The 25475-nt window shown below is 31.4% G+C and overlaps 3 protein-coding genes across 8 annotated transcripts in view; 1 reads left to right on the forward strand and 2 right to left on the reverse strand.

Moving 5' to 3' along the window:
• Positions 1-4595, reverse strand: part of LOC132708090 (tyrosine-protein kinase hopscotch-like) — a 5630-nt gene extending 1035 nt beyond the window's left edge. Inside the window, exons 1-6 of the mRNA XM_060680205.1 lie at positions 3774-4595; positions 1062-1224; positions 758-1014; positions 588-707; positions 192-349; positions 6-134 (exon numbers count right to left, since the gene is read on the reverse strand). Coding sequence (XP_060536188.1) covers positions 6-134; positions 192-349; positions 588-707; positions 758-1014; positions 1062-1224; positions 3774-4330 — 1384 coding nt within the window. The 5' untranslated portion in view covers positions 4331-4595. The remainder of the gene's footprint in view (positions 1-5; positions 135-191; positions 350-587; positions 708-757; positions 1015-1061; positions 1225-3773) is intronic.
• On the reverse strand, positions 4591-24436 carry LOC132708083 (transcriptional regulator ATRX homolog). 2 transcript variants are annotated; one of them, XM_060680193.1, is made up of 21 exons: positions 22925-24436; positions 22496-22784; positions 22167-22377; positions 21581-21709; positions 20754-20887; positions 20557-20697; positions 20393-20494; positions 20228-20318; positions 20085-20177; positions 19015-19260; positions 18629-18956; positions 17714-17915; positions 17299-17656; positions 17071-17234; positions 16405-16599; positions 16127-16345; positions 15704-15875; positions 15420-15541; positions 14427-14805; positions 11829-12136; positions 4591-4705 (listed from the first exon to the last, which is right to left on the reverse strand). In XM_060680193.1, exons 1-20 carry the CDS (start codon positions 24210-24212, stop codon positions 11831-11833), a joined length of 5169 nt encoding a protein of 1722 aa, XP_060536176.1. In that variant the 5' UTR covers positions 24213-24436; the 3' UTR covers positions 4591-4705; positions 11829-11830. The 2 variants fall into 2 exon arrangements, with proteins under 2 accessions (XP_060536176.1, XP_060536175.1); XM_060680192.1 differs by lacking the exon at positions 4591-4705 and having other exon boundaries at positions 10760-12136.
• Positions 6398-10700, forward strand: LOC132708088 (potassium/sodium hyperpolarization-activated cyclic nucleotide-gated channel 2-like). Of its 5 annotated transcripts, XM_060680198.1 has the most exons (10): positions 6398-6682; positions 6787-6842; positions 6898-7130; positions 7186-7416; positions 7472-7640; positions 8044-8210; positions 8909-9084; positions 9146-9351; positions 9923-10132; positions 10195-10700. In XM_060680198.1, the coding sequence occupies exons 2-10, from the start codon at positions 6810-6812 to the stop codon at positions 10438-10440; spliced, it is 1671 nt and encodes a 556-aa protein (XP_060536181.1). In that variant the 5' UTR covers positions 6398-6682; positions 6787-6809; the 3' UTR covers positions 10441-10700. The 5 variants fall into 5 exon arrangements, with proteins under 5 accessions (XP_060536181.1, XP_060536180.1, XP_060536182.1 ...); XM_060680197.1 differs by having other exon boundaries at positions 6398-6842; XM_060680199.1 differs by having other exon boundaries at positions 6398-6842; positions 8966-9084.
• Positions 24437-25475: the final 1039 nt, after the last annotated feature.

The raw sequence follows: 25475 nt of genomic DNA on the forward strand, positions 1-25475 counted from the left end.
CTTACCCTTGTAAACTTGTAAATCTTTAAAATTAATACAAACAGGCGTAGATGGTAGCTCGCTGATTTGGGAAGTGTCAGCTATAGAATCACCAACTAAACTATCACTTCTACATAGCAGCACTTGTGATAAATCTGTAATTGTAATATACAATTAAATAAATCAATACAAATAGAATTATTAATACATGCCATATTCGGAAGGCGGAAGGCATTCCTGGAGAAAAATAGCTCCCTCTGGATCACTATATGCTTTTATCAATTGCTGAATTGTTTTGTACCTTGTTATGTCTCCATTGAAAATAAATTCGTCCTTAATCTTCTCGACTTTATACGTTTTTGGTTTAATACTACAATACAACAAAGTTTACTAATTGGTAACTAGTTTGGGTATAAGTTCTAGAACACATAGAGTGGAATCAAAAAAATGTTAAATAGGGACAAGAGTAAGTAAAAAAAAAAACCCAAACAACATCAAATTACAATATCAACACATTAGGAATTGAAATTTGCAATACAAATAATAAAAGGTTATTTTTTGGGGGATAAGAGTAAAAAATAACAAGATATAATATAGTAAAATTTTACCTGTCTTTCACACAAACGTCGATGTAGTAAGTATTATAGTTAGTTTCGCTCTCTCTTATAATAAAACAGCCTGTTCTGTTTGCCCGTTTGTCTTCTAATTTAGCATATGAAAACTCACCTCTAAAAAATAATAATCTCTAGATTGTCTACTGAAAAAAAAAATTATTTACCCAACAGGCCCATGACATTTCATTTGTTGTAACTTTTTCAACGAAGGCGTGATGACTTCCTTGCAAATGTTAAACGTCCACTTGCATGTAAGCCTATAATATCCATCAAGCAAGCTTATAAATGCACGGGTATCTCTATCGTCTTTGCGAAACTTTAAGTAAAAAGGAATTCCATTTTTTCGACTTATTTCTATAGCACCATTGTTTCTAATTGAAATAAAACCCAACTCCTCTATGGTACAGATCAGTTTCCATTCCTGTAAGAACTGATTTACAAATAAATTGGAAGGCTTCATTTTCTTACATCTCGTTTTGATTCTGAGCAATAGGTGATATTCGAAGAAGGCGAAACTTTGACAAGAATATTCCTAAGGGATCCGTCCTGATCAATTTGTGCCTTATACACTTCCGATAAATATTCTGGTGCAATTAGATCCAATTGTTTTACATATTCTGCCATAACATACCTAAAAGAGTTTTTGGATCAGTTTTAAACAACAAATTTATAGTTGCAATTACATTAAGAACTGGAATTTAATGAAAATTTTTTGTAATACAAACAACATAATTTGGTGGATGAAAAACTATTTCTTAAAAACGGAACAGAATCATTTGAGACGCTCATATTAGCTAATAATTTAATAATTTATTCAGGGTTATTCACACAATTTGTTTAAAAAGTTTAAAACCTGGTTGTAAGCTGACCAAATTGCCCTACAAAGCAGGTCAAATGAAGTCAAATAAAGTGTAATTAAAAAAAAAAAGGTTTTCAAAAAGTTTTACTTCTGGGATATGCGAGTCCTATTATCCTTATTAAAATTGTTCTCATACTATACAGATTGTGTCCCATAAGCGTTAAAAGTAAAAACTTTTAAAATGAAAAACCCTTTATATTATAGTATTTTTGGATTCTACGATTCAAATAAGCGATACCTAAAGTTTAAGTCTTTCTAACACGTTCCTAATTGTAATCTAATGTAATCGAATTTTAATTTGTCAAATACATAAGACACATTTAAATTATATCATCATTAGAGTGTAACACTAGACCATTTTTTTTATGATAAAAAAAATCAGATCTAAAGAAAAGTGGCTGATGGAATTTGGCTTTCAGTTTTGTCTTATTTCGCTTATTTTTTGTAATATAAACTTCCTTTATGTAAGAACAACGATGTGTACTTAAACAAGTAGAAACAGGTGGATTGAAAGAAGCGAGTTGTTCCCCCACCCCCTTCCGATCTACAGGCTTAACACCACAAAACTTTTTATTTCAATTTCCAACCACCACCAAGAAAATATGAAAATGCGTATATTTAATACTGTAACCCCACAAATGTTGTGCAATAGTTTCAAGAAAAGAATATGTAAGAGTCTGTAAATAGAAGGCCGACAACACGAATATTTTATTATAAATACATGTATTTTTTAATTTTACTTTTACCTTTGGTTAGTTATCGTCATACGCTGGATAATAAATTACTTTTCCATGTTTCATAAATTTTTTGAAATTCTTATAACTTGTAACTTTTATTACCTATTACCTGGTTCTTACCACAAGTTGTCTTAATAGAATTTGCACCAATGTCAAGTCACGTGACAAAATATCTAAATTCAAAGACCATCAAATAAACCGACCTTACATCAAAACCAGAACCAATTGAATACCTGAATAAATCAGCTGTCACTTCTAAATACCATAGGCAACTAGATACAATAAAACATTTATTTAGATAAGAAAAGGCAAGTTCCAGAGTTCTCCGGAAACGCGAAGAGTTATACGACACCTTAAACCATTCCATAGGTAATTAAAAAACCATATTTCTGATTAGTTAAACAATTTGGCGTTCCATTTAAATTAATCAATAATTTTTCTTATGTATTTATTTAAAGGCCTAGGAATCATAAACATTATTGAACATATTTTGACCTTAGAATACACAAGGGGTTTCATTTTTAAAAAGTACGACTTCGATACTTTTTAAATTTTTGGGACAACTTGTGTAGTATGAAAGTAATTTTAAAAAGTAACTGTAATCACATATCTCAAAAGTAAAACTTTTTGAAAACCTAGTATTTTGGCCATGACATACCTTGCGGTATAGCGTGAATAACCCTGTATCTAAAAAACATATTTTAAAATTCTTCGTTATATATGAAATTGCAGAATTCTAAGTAAAATCCTTTTCGAAAATTTTTGATGACTCCTACTCCTAACAATAGAACGTTCCGAACGCGCATTTAGCTAACCTCCTTAACATAACCAGCAGATATGTTGATTATGCTACCTTTTACAACTTTGTATTAGTTATGGCTGTAAACCCAGTATTCAAACTAAATTTTCATTTTAATAAAGTTAAGTTAATATGCCTTTGTTTCTTCAAACTATATATCTCAGCTCCATTCAATTTCCTGAGCCTAGGTGATATTAAGAGCTTAATATAACATATAGATATCTATTCGTGCTTTTGGATAGTGATATGAGACTAATCTGACCAGTTTTTTCTTTAGTACTGGGTTTTGATATAATAAAGCCAGCAGAGCCCAACACTAATTCTGGATGTTTATTTCTATAAGCTTATCTGGTTATCAAAAACAACACCGCAAACTGGAACATTCAGTCTAGTATCCTCTGGATTCAATAAATTAATTGCCTTTATTTCTATTATATTTAAAGTACTGCAGTCAATATGTAAATTGTAAAGTATTGAATAGAAACATTTGTTTTTAATTTCTGCACCTTGCTACAATGGAAATAAGATTTGCTACTTTGTCTAAGCTTTCAATGCTTTCATATGTCCTCCTTTCTGCCGACTTCTGCCTTGGTTTTGGTTTAAAAAATGAAAGTCACTAAAAAATGGCAAGCTAGTTGTATAAATGAAATCAATGATTTTAAATTCTAAATAATGACTTTTCACAGTCATGTGTAAAAGAAAAAAGAAAAAAAAACCCTACATTAAAAGTAAATTTCTCTTAATGGGGTCTACTATAACTCCCGCAAAACTATCTAAATACTTACGAAGCATCTGTGACACTTTTTGACAGCCTCCCAAGGTTTGTGTGGATAAGCTTCTTAATAAAAAATATGTGTTTCTTTAAAATTTCTTTAGGAATATATTTCTTATAGTCATTTTCAACAGTTTCTCTGGATATCTTTTTTTCTAACATCACCCGGAACATATCAGTAATACCTAATCCAACTAATTCTTCTTTAAACCTATCATAAACAAGATCTGGTATCTTATTGTCTAAGACATCTTTGCGTGCTTGTTGAAAATAATAATTGTAAGCATTTACATCAATTTTCTTTAGCTTGGTAATGCTTGCGACTTTGAAACGTATTCTCAAGTCAACAGTAGTAACATTTTCTTCTTTAATGATGGCTGATGGCATGAGAAATAACTGTTCCCCTGTTATTCTCAAAGCAAATAAATGTCTAGCTATAGTGGTGATATTCAAGTATTTGCACACATGCATGCAGACATCTTCTGCAGTGGTTATATTTAAACAGGGCACAGACATAGTTTTTTCTTCATCTTCCAGAACAAGATTCACAGTCAACGCAAATTCTGCCATTTTGCAAAAACGTTTTCCTGCTTTTAGTAAATCAGATTGCAAATTATAAAGTAAAATTCACAAAGTTTAGCAACAGGTTTAAACCTTTTATTGATTACACTTTAAACTTTATGGTAAAGGCAAAAGGTAATTCTGGCTCCGTTCGTTTCATATTTATAATTTTCATCACACTAATTTTTTAGTAAAACATATATATATAATTAATTATCTAAATATCCACCAAAACAAAACAAACAAATACATGTTTTCATTGTGGTCTCTTTAGGGGTATTTTTCTTCTTTTACTACGATTAGGTCACTTAGCTAGGATCATCTGGCCATCAACGGTTCCCCATGTTGTGTCGATTACAGATTCCGGAGACATCTTTGTTTAATCTAAAGGGAAAAAATATTCAAGAAGTAACTGTAGAACCTTCTATAGGCAGAGAAGAGATAGAAACAAGGTAATTAAAGACGAAAGTTTCGCCTTTCAAATGTGATTATTAAGAATACCAATTTAAACCTGTGGGTATTCTAAAATTAAATCAGGAAAATTAAGAACTATTACAAAACAAAAACTGTATTTCAATATGAAACATAGAATGATCCTAAATATAAAAGATTTGCAGAGAAATTAGTTTTAGAAAATACATAAACTAATATAATTTCTTTCCTTTTGATTTTGGGATTATGGATTTTGCCTTATACACCCACAAGGAAAAGTATCGTTTATTGGATCAAAATCAAAAAAACAAAATTCCACCAAAATGATCAAGCCCATTTTGTTCGAAAAAATTGCTGTTAAAATTTTAACCGAAATTTTTATCTGCTAAAAAAACACAGAAACATATGTATATATATATATATATATATATATATATATATATATATATATATATATATATATATATATATATATATATATATATATATATATATATATATATATATATATATATATATATAGTGTGTGTGTGTCTGCCTGACTACGACAAAATCGGTAAACAGAGAGAATAAATCTACTGTTGCACTGACGCCAATTGTACTCATCGAAACAAGTTCCATGCATTTTTTTTATAGTAGAATAATATCTATTTTCGCCTCCCGATTCTAAAATACCCAATTATGCACGGATCAAGCGTACGGAAAGTGTTAGTTTAATGAAAGCGTCAGCTTCGTTATTCACGGTCGTGAGCCACAGATGTTTCCCGTATTTTAGTCACCCGTTTGTAAATCTTTTCGAATACCATTATGAGCTCGCAGCTTTACATTCCAGTTGCCTACTCAAACGCCGAATTTATCATAATGTTAAAAGGAAACAATATTGGTATCCCTGATTTCATTTTTATTTAAATGCTACATATAATAAACTATCTTTTTAATTTGTTTTATTTACCTGTGTTCTCAATTGTTTTTTTTTTCTTAAAAAAAAGAAAATATATTGAAATATATTTTTCTTATAATCATAATAACAGCAGGACTAAAAGTGACATTGAAGTCTTTTTATAATGCCAAAATATTTTTTATTGTTAATATTTCGTAACTTAGCGTGTTGCGACTTCAGTGACCCATGACCGCTTTTTTATGTGATATAAAATATCACACAAACAGAAACGTCATAGCTATCTTGCATTCTAGATACAAGATGATTTTGAAAAATTTTCAATTTTTAGACATCCTTTGTAGCTCACTTATCCGGTAACTTATCGAAAAGGTGAAAACTGGTTTAGATAGAGTTTTTTTTTAAATAGGATACACTGGCGTAGTTTTCTTCTGTAACTTACAAATTTTGATATATAAACTAAATTGTGGATTTTGTTATAAGCGCTTCAAAAATATGTTTTTGTTTATGAGTAGGTCATGGAAAAAAGGTGTCCGTTTTTCTAATATAATACCTTCGTTGACAAACAGTTATGACTTTTCGTAAAAATGCATTTAAATAAAAATGAGATTTTTTTATAAAACGGTTCTATTAATTGCCTAATTCTAACGATTCTAAAATTTTTAAATGTTTCTATTGTTCGTCTAACGCTGTTTCTTGTTGGTTGGTTTTTAAATAAGTGTTGTGTTAGCAAATATTGTCAATAATAGTGCCATTCCTATAGTCCTGTATTGTTCTTTTTCCTGTGATTTTGCGCGGTCACCTTTTGGTCAATTAATACGCGTATAGCATTTTTACAAGGGAAAAACTTTTTCTTGTCTTTATTTTAAAATGTCACTTTTGACAAAGTTCAAAATATATCAAAAACGGTAAGACTTTGATATGTCTAGAATTTTCCGAGGAATGCAAGGTCTATAGAACGTTATATTTAAAATAACAAAGTTGTTAAAAATAATAATTTTGAAGTATATGTGAATCGGAACAACTTTTGTGTAAGTTTTCTTAGTATTTTTACAGGATTTGAAATACATGTCATATTGATTATCCTGACACTATTCAGATTACTTAACGGTTTAAAATTGTTCTCATATTTTAGTAATTAAATTTAATTAGAATTCTATGGATAAAATGCAAAAAAATACTACACTTCTGGTGAGTATATTATTAGTGCAGTAAATACCTAGATCGGATTTGAAAAATATTTTAGTTTGCAAAATATGGTCATGAATGCACTTTGGAAGATTTACCACAAGAATACCCGGATATTCCCGGTCGTGGTCTCTGGAAAAAAATTCGTAAAATGTTGATTCGAATGTGCGTCGTATCAGATTCGAGCAAACTTTATACCCATCATTTAAGGAGCTTTGGAGCTATTGTCAAAGAGCGAGAAAGACAAATTCTATATTACAGATGGAGAATACACCCTTTTAGTAAAGCATCGTAACTAATCTAATAAGTGACAATTTAACAATGATCTTGTGAAATTGGGTTTTAGTCTATATTGGTCTCTAGTAATGATTGTGATTATATTCATTGAACTTATTATTACGCCTGTAGATTTCTTGCTTTATGATATGAAGAAGACTTTTATATATAGCGTTCAGTGGAAGATAGTAACGTGGATACCAAATATCTTTTTCCTTATTCACTTGATAGCTAACTTTTGGACTGGTTATTACGATGAACCAAATCAGGAGGTTGTTCTCAGTTTGAAGCGCATAGCCAAGTGTGTTTTCCGACAAATATTTAAAAAACATCATAGCTAAAGTATCATTTTTCAGAAATTATGTTAAAACATTCTTAATAATAGATGTAATTGCGTGTCTACCAAACCATTTAGATTTCGTTTTCAACGCTGGTGCGAGAGCAGTGTTTATTTTTCAAGCAGTGTCAATGTTAAAGTATTTGATGGTAGTAAGATTTTATAAATATTTAAAAATATCTGCCGAGGTATGCACATTTTTATATTATTAAAAGTGTATAGAAAACATTTTCCACACACAAAAGAACGCACATCTGTAAAATTCAAATATATTTTATTAATTTATTAATTTGTTTACATAAAAAAAACTAAATTTGATAATAGTTTTAAATCCTGGATAAACAATTCGGTATTGCGGTATTATTGCGAAGAAGCAAAAATTACATGTTAATGGTTTCAAACAAACAAGAAAAAGTTTTCAAAATCAAAATGTTCTCAAAATATTTTAGGGATGTGTATTTTGTTTATTTCAAAATTTCAACTTTGTATCTTTAGTGTGATAACCCGGTGAACATTATTTTGTGTGCGGGAAAACGTTTGGCGCACTTTATTTCGCAAAACATTTTTATTTTCGAATTTTTTTTCTTTCAGATTTTGGGCATCAATTATTATACATATATGATTACATTGGTGATGGCACTAATAATGTTATTTTGGCATTCGACATGTTGTATGTTAACATTCTTAAGGCGTTATTTGGGCGCCGAAGTGAATGATATTTTTGAACCGTCTGTGAAAACATTTTATAGAGTTCTGGAGTAAGTTAAATATTAACGTATTTCACAGAATTCGTTTTTTTTTTAAATTTTCCACTTTTGAGGAATTTGTTATAAAGCAAACGGATAAAGGAAGCTTCGATTCGACTTCAATTTGTGTGTTGCATTTAAGAACAGTTAAAAGTCAAAAGTCTTTACGATTCGTTTTTGATAACTTTTTTTTGTTTAAAGTCACAAAAACTAACTAAACCCATATTTTGCTTATTGACGACTAACCAGGGAGACCATTTTTTTTAAAGCAGAAACTCAAGAATTGGTGTGTAAAATATGGGTCTTCGAAATATAAAACATTCAGTTTTTTACTTTCACGTAACTGGTCTGTCTTTGTATTCCATCCAACTGCCATCGAACAAAAAGGCTCGGTTTTGGCTAGCACGTTGTTGCGTTAAGTTTAGGTCCGCCGTAGTTTCTCAAATGCTTGGGAAGAATAAAGAAACGTTGGGGGAGAAGCTTTGAGTGACTCTTTTTTTTGGCACCCATGCCAAATTTTATTGTGGACGTTTAAAATTTAGTTTTCAGTTCAACATTCATGCAAATAATGTTTTCTTTCTTCATTGTCGGCTTTACGTGATTACTTAAAAATGACAATTATTTAAAAGTCAAATAATATTGGCCTGGAAAACATGGGAAAATTTTAATTTTATAACTACAAACCTAAGAAAGGCCTGCACGCTTTCTAGAGACGAAAGTCATCAGAGAAATCCAGTGCTAACGGCATTCATAAGCGCTTTTTATAGAGGTTCCCTCATAATATATAACTCCAGTTACGGAAGGACCTTGCCCTCGACGGAAAAAGAAATTTTGTTAATTTGGTTTGGCTGGTATGCATCAAGTCTATTTTTTATATACATTTTAGGTAACTAATATTTAATTATTCTTGTCAAATTTTAATATTGCATTGGCAAAATCATTTTTAGCTTTGATTATGGAGATTATGCACGGTAAACAATCAGCATCCCACAAGTATGTAAAAATTGAGAGGCAACTCATGGACTACATGCGTCATAAACAGCTACCAACTCAAATGAGAAGAAGAATTTTAACCTATCATGAATTCCGTTTTCACAAGAGCTACTTTCATGAAAATAAGATATTGGGAACTATATCAGAACAGCTTAGACAAGTAACGTTTTTTGACTAATCATGCACTGCACCATATTCTCGGTGTTATCCTTTTTGAGAATGGGTTACATTACATGGTTATAGATTAAGATTCGCAGACATCTCTCGCCAAACTGCAAACAATTTGATCCGAACGGAGATTAATTTCTTCTACAGCATGTAAAAAATATTGAAAAAAAGTTACAAATTAAAAACTTCAAGTGGAACACCAAAACTTTCTTGATTCAATCTTATTCTTCGTTAAAAGTACGAGCAACTTTTCATTCATTTCCTTATAACTAAACTAAAATGTCCACCATTGACCCATAAAAACATTTTTTTGATAATTGTAAAACTAAGGCATTGGCTCCTAATTTTAAAATAGCATATCGAATTGACTTTAAGATCAGGAATTCATTTTCATTAATTACGTAGGACATTCGCTAAAATGTTAGGAAATATCTAGTGCGACAAGATTGTAAGATTAGTAAAATTTGAAATAATACAAAATAAAACGCCATCGATTTAATTCAAGGAAGAGTTCACAATGCTTTGATTATGCAATATTTTAATATTTTCCATAAAAACTTTAGGAAATAAATATGCACGCCTGCCGCAAATTAGTTGAAAGTGTCATTTTTTTTCGAAATCTACCACTAAATCTTTTGGTGCGCATCATTTCCTGTTTGAGGATAGAAGTATATCTGGTTAATGATGTTATTATAAGAGCAAATACCCCTGGAACTAATATGTATTTTATTTCGACCGGCACAGTTGCTATCTATTCAAAATCCGGTACAGAGGTAAGAATTCTAGTACTAGAAAAATCGACTTAGATGTACTTCATAAAAAAATATTATTCCAGATTTGCCATTTGGAAGAAGGTTCTCATGTTGGCGAAGTGGCACTGATTATTAAAGGAGTATTGCGCACCGCTTCTGTCATTGCAGTAGAGGTATCTGAATTGTATAGGCTTGACCAGAAGGACTTTGTTAAAGCAATAAGTCCTTATCCAGATCTTCTCGCAAATATTCACAGAATTGCAGCAGATAGAATGGAAGCTTCTTCAATGCTTGAGGATTACAAGATGAAAGAAGCTTCAAAAAGATAGTGTGGAATGCTTGAGGATTACAAGACGAAAGAAGCTTCAAAAAGATAGTGTTTGTTAACTTCTTGTAATAAAATGTTTTAATCAATTAATACACAAATAATTCCACTATGCACAAAACTTGATTTAAAATTTCCTTCACAAATGAACTTTAGCATAACTCCAAACCCTAAAGCTTCAGGAAAGTAAGTTTTGCGATAGTCCCTCTCACCAAAAAAAATTTCAAATACTGGTAAAAGAAATTGATGATTAAAGGGGCTCATAATAAAGGACCTAGTCAATTCATTATTTTTAAGATCTTATTTCAAGAATGATCAGCGGTGATTGCCATTTCATATTCAATATTCTACAATCTCGGCCCACTTTGCTGTTGTACTTTTTACGTTGTGACTTCTTTAAATTTGGATAATCAGGTTAGAAAGTTCATTTTTGGTATTATGCTTTTGTGGTTGTATTTCAAGGAAGTTAATTTTAGTTGCATGTCTGTGAGATTAATTTTTCTGAAATTTAAGGCATGTTATAGCAAAAGTATTATTTAGGCCCAATTTCAGGCGGCAGTTCTATATGCCACAGTTTAATGATAGGACCAAATCATACTTGTTTTTGTATAAAATTACCTTGCTGCTTGCGTGGATAGCGAAAAAAAATATTAATATTTAAAGTAACTAATTCGCATCTAGGATATCACAAAAACATTTATTTATTTTAAAATGCATTTGATCAGAGCACAAAAGATCTATTTACAACATATAAATTAAAAAACGCACAAAAGTAAAAAACAATAAGAAAAAATATAATATATTCGCTTGGTGTACAACACAGACTAATGAATTATATACACAATCTTGAGAATTGCTACTTCATATAAATAAGGCAAAATAATTTAGTTTCCATTTCCAAAGTTTTTCGGAAACAATTATACTTTTTATTTTGTTATTTTTAAATCTTGAACTTGAAGAGGTGGATTGACCATATGACATATCTAAGAAAGTTCTAAGGGAATATTAATAAATTTTTAAATGTGAGAATGTAATTTATGTGGGTCTAAAATGTGAAATTAATGTTGCCAGCGTGACTATTTTGTTTTACCCGATTTACTGTGGTTCAAGAAAGAGTAAATGCTAAATAGACACTTTTTAGATGAGAATTTAAACCAGCAATACTATAAAATACTTCTGGATTCCACCTGAGTGGGTTGAACTTGAACTGAAACAGTATCAGTTTAACTTTGAAGAAACCAACAGGTGAAAAGTCAGCAAGTTCGATTCAAAAGCAACCAACGCAGGAGGGATACAGAACATTTGTAAATGGTATTACACACCAAACCATTGATGCTATTAAGTAGATATTCTCAAGGTAATCCTAAGTTCCTATCTAAAATAGTTCCTTACTGTCAGTCATTTAACTCGATTACATGATCTGCCTTAGCTGTAGATCTTTGAGGTCTTCCGACTGGATTTTGTACCGGACGAATATTACTATGGGAGGAGCCGCCACCTTGTACTTGTCTTGAGAGAATCGACGGATCGACGTTTAAATTGCCCAACATTTGATTTTGCAGCTGCTGCTTTTGAATCATTTGCTGTATTTGATGCTGGAAATATTGTTCTCGCATACGTTGAGCTTGCACTGCCTGCATTAGCTTGATTTCTTGTTGCACGCGGTTGTACATTGTATAGTCTTGTGCTGTTAACTGCATCTACAAATAAATAAAATCAAATTTCCAAATATCTCTCATTCACTACACTCCAGCAAGTTGATGTTTTAAACAGAAGTAATATTTTATACCGGGTTATACGGTAAAAACCTGAAATGTTGGTTAGTTTAGTAGCCGAATATGAGGTACGAGGGCAGCACCAAAATTTCCCGGCCTGAATATGAAAAAAACATAGTAGAGTAACATTTTTTTATTATTTTTCAATATAATACCCCTTAACTTCAATACAGTTATTACATCTCTTTATTAACAACTCAAGACCTTTAAAAAAATATTCTTTTGGTTTGTCTGCAAAATGAGCTAAAACACCCCCTTTTAACTCAACTTCGTCGTTAAACCGCCATCCAACTAAGTCCTTTTTCAAATATCCAAACAAATAATAGTCGCTGGGGGTCATATCTGAACTATAGGGAGGATGATCTATCTGTTGGAACCCACACTTTAAAATGGCAGCTTGTGCAACACCAGCAGTATGGACAGGTGCATTACCGTTCAAAAGACGCACGCCTCTGGTCAGTTTTCCTCGACGTTTTACACGTATGCAGTCTCGCAATTTATGTAATAAAGTTGCGTAATATTTACCATTGACAGTGGTATGAGTTTCTTTAAAATCTATCAAAAGAATTAATTCACAATCCCAAAAGATCATGGCCATCACCTTTTTTGTTGACTGGCAGAATTTTTTTGGAGGTGCTTCATCCTTACGACGCCACTCAATTGATTCTTTATTCGATAGAGGGTCATAATAGAGAACCATAGTTTCATCTCCCGTCACATTTCTTCCTATCACAGGCTTCGGTTCCGACCAACAGAGTTCCAAAAAAGACCGCGCACACTCGACACGGCGTTGTTTTTGAATAGCCGAAAAGTTTTTAGGAACCCATCTTGTACTAACCTTATGTATACCTAAATGATCATGCAGGATTCGACGAACACTTGTCTCAGAAAGCTTAGTAATTTCTGAGATTTCCTTGAACTTTAAACGTTGATCACTCAATACCACCTCTTCCACAAATGCAACAATATCTTCTGTTATGACCTCCACTGGTCGACCAGTTCTTGAATCATCTTCAAGGGACTTCTGTCCAATTCGAAAATGTTTTGCCCATTCTTTCACTACAGACTACGAAGGAGAACTTTGGCCGTACACACCATCCAGCCTTTCTTTAATAATTTTAGGTGCTAACCCTTCTTTTGTCAAAAACTTTATGACTGCTCTATACTCAATTTGCGTTATGTGCGACATTTTATCGAACACGTCTTGTTTAAAATGCTGTCAATAAAAACTATTTGACGCAAGACTTCAATTTTTCTTTCGAAGCCTACTAAGATATATAATTAAAAGAAAAAGTTTTGGCGTTAACCTCGTATTTTTATGTCTTGCCAATTGGGCCTTATCTTATGAAAGCCCTGTACAGGATAAGTTAATTCTCATAGTATATTATGATAAAGCAATTTAATAGGGAACCTCAACCAAAAATTTAGCTGGACGGGATGCGCAAAAAATTATTATTTTATATCTTATCGTTTGTCGCCAAATTTCTTAAAAAGCATTTTTTATCTCCGAATATTTTGCAGAATCCAAAAAAATGTAGTAATATACATATATTTAAAAAACGAAAGTTAATATACGTTACGAGTATATCTGGCAACACTGCATGGCCCAAAATATTTTTTTACATAGGTAGCTCATATTAGTTTACATAAGTAACCAACATTTCAGGTTTTTACGGTAAGTCATTATCATAACCGTCTAATAAATAGGACACTCAACGTGAATAACCCTGTATATTACATTAGTCTGAAAAACCCAATTTTATTAGAGTTAAGTTAATCAAACCAAATTGATTTGTACCATAAGAATAATAAATCATGTAGTACAGAATGCCCTTGTAACAAAGTTGGTGTTAATACTAAACCAATTAATGAAATACTAAATATCTTAAATGTCAGTCACAAGATTTAAAAAAAAAAAACATTTTTTAAGGTAAAAAAGAAAAATTGTGAAAAAATTCTTGCCAGTCTTTTTAAAACGAAGAACCTAAATTTTTTAAAAAATGTTGTTTTAACCCGATTTGTTGATTAATGAAACAGAAAAAGGAACATCCAGATCAGCAAAATATTTTGAAACAGACAAATTTTTTAATGTATGAATTAGCAAAAGATTGGAAAAAGTTGAAATTTAGATCACATTAGTAGTTTCCAGAAGTAATAATAGAGTAATAACTTTATACACTGTATCAGCAAGAAAATAAGCATTAAATGTATTTACCTGCAACTGCTGCACAAGTGCCGGCAGTATTCCCTTAATTTGGATTTCAGACCAGGTCGGATTATCTTTACGAACGATGTTAGCCAAAGCCACCTGAATAATCTGAGGCGAGTAAGCCAAAGTATTATTGAACGCCTGCATGCCAGTTATGCCGCCGAAATTGGTAACTGTATTTTTCCGCATTACTTTTTCATTTTCAAACTCTTCCCAGGCAGCTTTGCGTTCTTCTTCATTCAGACATTCCTCTTCTTTATTTTCCAATAAGGACTGATGTTCATGGTATTTAAACAATATGTTTTCGTGATTTTGGAGTAATTCTCCTAACAGTACATCTTTTGGAACCAAAGGGATTGGTCTGTCTTTCGGATCCAAATCTACCCTACAAGGGTTATATCAAAACGATAAAAAAGTGTTGTGGATGAATTGTTCTAATTAAAACATCGAATTTATTAACTGCAATTGCGATAGGAAATTTTTAACATCTCCCTTAAGAAGAATTTGACCATGGAAAAACACTTTTTTTGACTTAACTAAAAAGCATTTTTTTATGTAAATTTGTTTGTTTTATCGACGAGTTAACATTTTAGAAAAAGTACAACATAAAAAAAGACCAAAAATATTTATACAGTCAAAAAATTTTCAGGTTTTCCTGTTAGTGATAACTGCATTTTTAGAAAATTTTGAGAAATATTGTTATGGCGAATTTCTCGATTAAATCTGCCAATAACAAAAGAAAGTAAACTGTAGAGTTTGATTCAAAAAAAAAAAAAAAACCTTTCATAATAGTTCCGGAGTAAATAAGCATCAAGGTTAATCTACTTAACAGCTGTCTATTTCTACATAATATATCAAAGGGATCAAATTTTCAATATTTACGATTATTGTATCCTCTGAAGCTTAAATTCTATCTAGCGGTGCTTGAAATCGGGTATGATCTAGAGTTACATAGCTGAGTGTCTGATAAACTATGCTTAAAATTACATTGCTGCTTACTTGTACAACTCCATTATATCATTTTGACTGTAATGCCTGTCGATTTGCTGTTCATCTATCACTCTTTTTGAAATAGCCTGTTTTGTAACTTGTCTTTCATATATTTTCATCTCCATCGCACCCTAACAGAAAAAAATTCCTAATTTGTGGGATGATGTACCTAGCGCTGGTGGTTATATAAATCAAAGCAACAAAAGCAATTGGAATAGCAAAAATGTTATGTTACATTCACCACTTTTACTACATGATCACTTTCAAAAATTCCTAAAATATACTGTACTTACATAACAAACAAATCGATAAATATAACACGGTTTGGTTTGACCAAATCTGTATACCCTATATATGCTCTGGATATCATGTGAAGGATTCCAGGAAACATCGAAAATGATTACTCGGTTAGCCGCAACCAAATTTATTCCCAAACCGCCGGCTTTAGTTGATATCAAAAACAATCTGCAATAAAGAAAGTTTCCAAAATAATATCTTAATACTCAAATATGATAAGAAGTAATAAGTAGCGCGAGCATTTAAAATGCCAAGTGAGATCTTGGCGAAACGTCTGCAGGATTCCAGTCGGAATTCTACAAATCAACGGATGATATCCCGAAATATATTGTCATCATGTATGATACATTTATTTAAGTTTGTAAGTACCCATAAAAGTGTAACCACTTTATTATATAAGATTAAATACAACTGCTTACCGTGCTCTTGTGTTCTCGGGATTATTAAATGAATCACACCATGCGGCACGGTTATCACAGCTTGAAGATCCATCTAACCTAAAGTAATCTAAACCCAAAGACCAAGAAGAAGCATGTCCCCCAAGCTTTTCAGTGTCGTTAGATTGGGATGCATCATCAATTTTTTGTAGGAAATATTCGATACAATTTAGAGTATATAAGGACTGTGAAAAAACTAACCTGCAATTATTGCAAAATTAGGTAAACAAATTATGTTCATTAACAATAATCAAACTTACACTTTATCACCAATTTCCTCACATTCAGTTAATATTTTGGACAATAAAAATAATTTTGAACTGTGATTGAGATTGTTCAGTTCATCGCCATCAATGAACTCTTGCCACCACATTTTAGGTCCAGAAATTTCTACATCACTGTCTGACATATCACCATTCTCCCTCTTTTGAGCTCGTTGAGCTCGTGTCAGACGCCTTTTATATTTAATAAATATAAATTCATTAACATATGTGTTATTCATATTTTGTTCGTATATTAAATAATAACGTTGGCGCTATTTACTAATATTTATCAAAGTAACCAGGAGTGAGACATCAATAACGTAGCCAAAATTTTTGTCCCTACTTTTATAATAGCAAATCTGGCAAGTATTTCGCTATTTATACATCTTTGTAAAAATTTAGCTTAAGAAAAAGTGAGTTAGAGCAACAGGACAAAACTGAAAAAGCAAATACAAATAATTCATCTTGGTTTCGCTAACCTGATATTTTATTCTCTTAGAATACGCTTGGCAGCTGCTACACAATATATTTTTAATAAGTTAAAGTAAGGTGAACGCAGAGGTTTAATTTAGATAAACCAATAATGCAATCTCAAATGACGGTAAATGATCAAACATCAAATTTAAATGTTTAAAAGCAGGACACTGACTTCTCTGAACTTACGTTGCTTTAGATTTTTTTTTCTTCTTTTTGTTCTTTTTTAATGAATTGTCAGAGTCTGAGGCAGAACCACTCTCAGAAGTTGAAGTGCCTGAGCTTTCCTCCTCTTCTGAAGTGCCATCGTCTATGAAATCTTTTAAAGAACCTTCCGAATCTTCTTCATCAGTCTAATTGATAGGTGAAAACAAAGTTTATAAACATGAAATTACATTAATTAAGAAATTAACTTACAATGAGATTTTTGTCTTTATCTTCAACACTCTTATCCAAAAGGACTCTAGGATGGGTGCATATCCTTTGTAGCTCTTGAAAATCAGTAAAGAGGAATGATGTATTTCTAGAACCCTCTATTCTTTTCTGCGCAAAATTCTTCATGTAATGCATGTATAGTTTTGCTTGAACTTCTGACAACTTTATAAATAACACATATTCATACTTAGGAGGGAGATACGGCGCCAATACTGCATAGTCCTGCCTTTGGACGACACCATCCAAAAGCTTGTGCAATACATGAGATCGCTTTCTCATAATGGATATGTCATGAGGAGTTGAATCAGTATATTGGCCATTAATAATAGGATTTACAAACCTGAAATGATGCATTATTAATGAATTAGTGTCACCACGCGGTAAATATATTGGATACCTATTTAAATACTCTTTGTATGTCCCCAACAGATTTGGTTTTATGAACTGCACCATACACCAATATTCTTTGAGATTGTTTTGAAGAGGAGTTCCTGTTAGCACAATCCTTCGAGAAGTTTTTATTCTATTCATTGCTATACTTAGATTGGTTTTTTCATTTTTCAGCAAGTGGCCTTCATCACATACAACCAGATCAGGACCTAAATTAAAATATGTTTTTGGGTAAATATAACTAAAAACTATAGTCCATTCCTAACTACGTGTATACACAAACACCGCACGTGGAAAATATTATTTTGATAACTAATAAACTATTAGGTTTTAGGAATATTCAATTATTATTCAATATTCAATTTAAAAAAAAAACTATAACTCTGAAATGAAAAAAAATTACTATTATGATTTTTTATGGAAATTGAGCTGCAGACACCATTCTTCTTTAGAAAGGAGAGTTTAACTTTAAAAGTGTCCAATTTGGTTCGACCTGCACAAGAGGTGGTCATAATCGGAGTGTTTTAACAGGAAAAACCTATTTCCGAGATAGTGCAAAATCAACTTAATGACAAATATTTAATGGTAAAAAAAATAGAAAAGTATTACTAGTCATGTTGCCCAATAAAAAAGTTGGAACAAAATTTCTTATACATAATTAATATATAAAGATACAGGTAGAATTTCTATATTAACTGTAATGTTAGAGTAAAATAAAAAAAAATTGACGGGACATCGAGACTCCTGCCCAAATTCTTTAAAAATAATATACATATTAATGCATCAACATTCCCTGAAATTATTTCCGTTACTCCCGCTTGTATAATTTACTACCTACTCTAATATTATCCTATGTAAAGCAAAAATAATGAAAATAATAGGATCTATTGCATGTTACAAAAATGTAACCATTTATATTTACCCGGGTCGACCAATCCTTTCTGAAATGTGTGCCTTAATTTCTTTGGAATCGCTTTATACACGGGATTACTTAAATTTCGAAACATGTTGTAACCAATAATGAGCACACCGCCATCCTCATGCCACTCTTGCACAATGTTGCTTCTTTCATAATTTACTGATGATGTTTTACATGACACAAGATCGAATATTTCGAACTCTTCCTCAGGCAGCCATTTTTTAAATTCTGCCTTCCAATTAAGAACAGTGTTTACCGGGCAGACTACCATAATTTTCTCCACTTGTGTTTTCTTTTTGTTTGTCAATAGAGTGTGAGACAACGTTATTACCTAAAACACAAATCTGGCCATAACACGCCAAACATATCGATACCAAATATACGAGTACCTGCAGAGTTTTTCCCAAACCCATACAATGAGCTAAAATACAACCAGATCCTTCATTTTTTTTCACACGTTCAAGAGATTCAAAACAAGCATCCCACATAAATTTTACGCCGTTCACCTGGTGTGGTTTCAAATGTTTTACAAGTTTTTTGCTAACGCATAGTAGCTCTTTGCCTTCTTTTTCATCAAAATCTAAAATGACCTTTTCCACGGCAGCATCTGATTTCAGTTGAAATATTTCATTGTACTAGAAACAAGATTTGTTTTATTTCAACTAGGAAAAAATTTAAGGCCTATTTTAAATCAATGTGTCTTAATTATTTATCTGATGCTTATGATTCTAAAATCAACAGACTGGGATACTATATATGGGATGATGATGATGATATATATATGATAAATTAATTTATAAGTTATTTATGAATATATTTCTAGTAGACATTTTGAACATTAATGAATAATGAATTAATTTTACTTTATAACTAGCTTTCGTGTTACAGTTTAGAAATTTTTGTGAAAACTAACACATTTATATTGCCATTTTTTTTCAGCTCCACTTTTATGCAATATTGGATTTTTTCACCTAAAAATGATGCATTCATTTTGTTCGGATTTGCGTTCTCGAAATCACAAATATTGAAAAAATATATTACACCTTAGTTGTCTAAGGGTTCAAGTTTTATCAAAGTATCCTTATTACTTTCGCAAATGCGTGAAATTTATTTCTGAGAAGTATCTACCCTTGTACAGAACCTTCGGAGATCAGTAACTGCAAATTCCAAAAACATTCATAATAATCGAGAGTTAAAGTTGCTAAAAATGGATTTTGATTGGACTTGTTTGCGATGAAATATGGAAATATTAGATACTGGTAGTAGGCCTGTCTAACGTTTAAAAGTAATACTTCTGAGAAGACCTGAGTTGTCTATTTCTATAGTTACTGGTGTACTGCATGACTGATTTCAAACAACATCGAATGTGCTGTATTCAACTGGTAAATTGGACTTATTCAAATACATATAAAAAAAAATTGAGAATTTAAACTAGTGCAAACTGAAATATAGAATGTACCTTTTTCTGCTTTTCTGCAATACGAATTTTTCTTTCTTTTTCATCAGCCTCAGCCTGTTTTGTAGTTTCAGATAAAGAATCTTTATCCAACATCTAAAAATTATATTAGGAAATTTAAGATAATTAACAATAGTCCGTATTACCCGGCGTATAGTCTTTCTAGTAGATTTGTCTTCATCCTCACTACTACTGCTCTCTTTTGTACGTTTTACCCTGCGACGGGAAGCGTTTTTGCTGTAAGCAAGTTGATTTTATTACATATATTACCTTATTTTTCAACCAACCCAATATCCGTAATTTGATCCTACCTTTCTGGCTCATTTTTATTTGTTTGTTCATGCTCAGATTCACTTGAACTTTTACTTTTATCAGTATCTGATTCAGAATCTGAAATAACCTTCCTGATCTTCCTGTAGAACACAAAAGTTACAGAAAACAAAGTGGTATTAAATAAAAAGTGCGATTTATTTACTTTTTTAATTTTTTTGAGGCTTGAGGCTCTTTGTCAGATTCATTTGAAATATTATCGTCTAATTGTTTGATTGCATCCTCTGTATTGATCCCTTCACAATCAGATTCAGAATCAGAAATAATCTTTTTTTTCTTAATTTTCCTAAAAGCAAATACAAAATAATAGGGAATCTAAACTAAACAAGAATTTAGTCTTACATATCTGTTTTCCTTTTGGATTTAGTTATTTCCCCTTCAGAATCGCTGGAATTTAACTTTTCTGTAAGTAATTTTTCCTTTTTCAACTTTGAAGTTTGAGTCTTTTCATCTCCTTCACTACAGCTCCCATCATTCTGCAAGAACAAGTTCTTATAGCGTTCTCATAGGACAAAACAATTTAGCCGCTCAATATTTCATATAAAAACATTTTTAAAACTTGTCTTATATTAACTATGCTTATCCAGTTTATCCACTTTTTGAAGCTTTTAGAAAGTTAGCAATAAGGTAATAACATAAAATTTAAAACACTGTGGTGTAGTAGTATTCAATTTTTTATTTTGTTTTTAATTGTCAAGCCAAATTTGTTTACATTTTCATTTTTGGTTCACATCAATAGCTTCAAATGAGTTTAAATTTAAAAAATGCTATGAATTTAGTGAAAACCGCTTTAAAAACTAACAATATATATATATATATATATATATATATATATATATATATATATATATATATATATATATATATATATATATATATATATATATATATATATATATATATATATATATATATATATATATATATATATATATAAATATATATATATATATATATATATATATATATATATATATATATATATATATATATATATATATATATATATAAACTTGTAAAATTTATTCAGATGTGATAAGGCTTTCATCACTTAATAGAGTTTTAAATTTTAGATCACTTTTGTGGGGTTGTTAAGTAATTAAAACTAAACTATAAAAATAATTTCAAACAAAATTCACCAATAGTACATGGCAATAATTCTTACAGACCTTTCGTTTCCTTTTCTTTTCTTTAACATTTACTTCCTCACTTTTGTCTCCAACATTATGTCCTGTGTTTAACTTGCAATTTTCTTTGTTAGATTGCTTTTCATTGTCAGATGTGTCACCATCTTGTACCTAAGAAACGATTTTTATTCAAGGTGAAGTATATACAGGCTGCTCCTTAAGGATATGTGAAAATTTCTATATGAAAAATTGCCTTGTGTAAAATGAAGCACTGGTAAAAATACAAATAAAGTTATATAATTGGGTATTTTTTAATGTGTGATACTGAATATGCATTACTTTCAAAGAACAAAAATTGTAGACAAATGGTTTTGTAATTTAACATTAGTTACAATGTTAAAGTAACTTTTCTGACAACAGAAAATATTTTAAGTTATTTTCTTCAAAAACATTTTGGAAAGAAATTGATATTCTAGTTTTAATTTTATAGATATGTTAAAGAGTTTTTGACATTATACAATTTTAATTCAGTAATGAGTTTATCGTAAAAAACTTTTATAACTTAAAACAAATAATTTTTATTTTATAATATGAAGTAAATTAGATAGCTTTAACATTTTATACCCACTATTTGCGGCATCTCAACAAATGCTTGGTTTTCCTTTTCTGTCAGATCCTTTTCTTCTGATTGGGAGATTCTTGTGTTACTGTTTAAATGTTCACTGTTTTTTACACATACTTTTCTTTTGCAGTTTTGAGATTTAGGTTTATCAACTTTTTCACTTACACTGATGAGGGGTGGTGAATCTCCATTACTTGCAAAATCAATATCAGTTATCCTGTAAGATTCAAAATTTAATATAAAACCATTGTTGTATCAATTAATTAAATTATTTTAAATTAAGCTCATAAAATTTTTATTTATTTTATTGTTGGCAGTTGTAGAAAGATACAAACCTTTTTATTTTAAGTAATTCCTTTTTATACAAATACAAATTTGGTAAATCTTCACATCTAAATTTAGGCAAAGGAATATAAACCCTACTTTTAAATTTTAGATCTCTTTCATGAGGGCATCTCCTGATTATATCTTTGGTTGATTTTTGTACTCTCTCAATTAGAGGAAGACTATCGTTGTCACTACGGTCAGATACACCACTTTCTTCTGCAAGTTCATTATTTTTAATTGAAGTCTTTTGTAATACTTTATCTTCAATGTTTGTCTTAGTGGTGGTTGTTGATTTGGCTAAAATATGTACCTAATTCAATACAACAAAACAAACAAAATTCGTCAATGCATAGCACTCAATTTCAATAAATTTATCACATAAAAATTCTTCTAAGAAGAAAATATATAAAAGCATACTATATTTTTTTCTTACACACCTTCAACTTTTCTGTTTCTCATTTTCTTGTTTACCTTCTTAGAACTTTCACTTTCAGAATCAGAAGTAATTCCAAGCTCCAAACTTTTTTTCTTACGAAGTCTAGTTCGTTCTGCAACAAGTTCATTAAATATTCTAGACTTTGCCTTTATATCCTTTCGTCTTCTTGTAGTCCTATGATTTCTGCAATTAGGATCAGAAGAATCAATATCTATAGTGCTTTGTTCTAATTTAAAATTTTTTCGATTTGTTTTCTTGGAATTATCTTTTGTAAGACTTGATGATGAGTCTTTAGTGCTTTCCTTCCTTAATTCCTCATCAGAGCTTGTTAAAATTATAACTGAATTATCCAAATCAGCAGAAATAGGTTTAGCACCGGGAGCCATCAATTTCTTAATATCAACCAACTTAATTAAGGGTTTGCTAAATTCCAAATCTGTTTTTTGACTCTGTTCATTGTTTTCTGCATGGTTTTCTAAACAATTAGCACTTTTTTCTGAATCTTCACCAATATTTGAATCATTTGCATCTTTGTTTGGTTCCATACTATCTTCTGCTCTCTCACAGTCAATAGTGCCGATTAAGTTAGATTCAATAGATAAATTTCCATTTTCAATATGGAGATCATTCTGGTTTTCTATCAAAGTTTCTTTGTCATTTTCAGGAGGATTAGTTTTCTTTATATCACTCTCTAACACATCGGAAGAATTTTGGTTGTTCTGATTTGACTCATCTATGTTAGCTTTACCATTTTTCGATTTGTCAAGGTTTTTTTTATTTTTTCTTGACTTTTTATTTTTGTGTTTCACATCTAATATATCATCACCACTACTACACACATCTTCACTTTCCACACCTTCAGTGATAGACTCACTTCTAGCTTGTCTTTCATGATCATTTACATCAATAGAGTTCTCTTCATTGGCATCAGTAACAACTCTTCGATTTTTAATTTTTATTATTATTGGTTTTTCTATTTTATCTGGTGTAGCATCAGCCTCATCTGTCTCCTTTCCCTTTGTACCTTCAGACAGTTCTACTAAATCTTCTTGGATACATCTGTTCTCTAATTTACTATTTTTACTTCTGTATTCAGAAATATTAGTAACCGCCAATTTAAGAGAATCAAGTTTAGTACACACATCAGAAACTATACTTTTAAACTCATTCAAAATTTCATCTTCCCAGTCACCACTAGGTATTTCTTCAAGGATACTGCAATTGTCCAAAGCTTTTAGTGCATCTGAAATATTCTGTACTAATATATTTATTTTGCTTTTCTCTGTCATGATGTATTTTCTTGCACTGGAGTTCTTAATAAAAAGGTTTAGCAATTTTTTCCCGCCCAAAACTGGCGAAGCAGTCAAATTTAGCTAACATGTAATCAAATCATTGCAGCGCAGTCCGCGAACAACTAATTACACTAATGCGGTGGTAGCTTTCCTTAAATTATTATTTTGAATGTTAAAAAGGAACTACTCAGACATTTTCTTCCTAACGTATTCCTCATAGATGATGGAAAGCACAGAAAAGTAAGAATAGTTTTGGTTAGTTATACAAATTCTTCCTTATTTGTGAACTAGAAATTCACAGAACATGGAAAGATAATTGTGGTTTTTCAGTTAACTATGTACAAGAATCAAGAATGATAAACACACGTCCACGAGGGATTTTCTCGAATCATGAACAAGGCAAGTCGAGATGTCACTGTGAAACAGTAGTAATTGGTGAAGGTGACATTAAGAACCTCTCGCAAGCGATATGCGCTCGCTGTTCGAGATGCGAGGAATCGCCCCCAAAAAACAACCGAAATTGAAGCGGTGCCACCTAGGATGGCCTAGAATTCATACGTTATTTAGGGGAGAATAAAACAATACAAACTTTTTGATGATAAATTGGTTAAGGCTTTCGCGGCCCTTTGATAAGCTATTATCTTGATTCGGGTTTAAAGGCCGTCGTCGGTTGGAATTACTTCCTAACGTTTCGCTAGCACGAGTGGCGAGCTTCTTCAGAGGTCCTTCCATCTCCGATGTTGGACGTAGACTACTACGTGGTCTTGGTTGTACTGACCGGTGGGGAGGAGGAGGAGCGTGTTCTCGTCGTCCGTCCTTTGTTAACGAAACCGGTAGTGGCGAATTATTAGAAAAAAAAATGCGGGGCACCTTAAATTTTTTAAGTCCGTCCGCCTTTTTGACGGCGTCCCTGCCCGGCCGAAGAGCCTCCGACGCTGCGCGCTGTAAAGTTGCCGGATTATCGTGGTGCAACAATTGTTTTCTCTTTAATGCGTTGCGAACTTTTTTAACGATCCCTGTCGAAAGGAAATGAGGTGACGCTGCTGCTGCTTCTGCTTTCGGGATACTTTAATTTTCTTGCGTCCACCCGCCTTTTTTTTAGCGCGATCAATTGTTTTCCCTTTAATGCTTTTTTAACGATGATGTCACCCAGCCGACGGGTTTTTCATCGCGCAAAAACACGCCGTGCGCGGTGAAGTCATCGCGTGTCCCAACGCTTTGTTTAAAACGAGACGAAGGACTCATCGGACGCGCTGGAAT

The sequence above is a fragment of the Cylas formicarius genome, unplaced genomic scaffold, assembly GCF_029955315.1.
Source record: "Cylas formicarius isolate icCylForm1 unplaced genomic scaffold, icCylForm1.1 PGA_scaffold_10__41_contigs__length_53128322, whole genome shotgun sequence".
Classification (NCBI taxonomy): domain Eukaryota; kingdom Metazoa; phylum Arthropoda; class Insecta; order Coleoptera; family Brentidae; genus Cylas; species Cylas formicarius.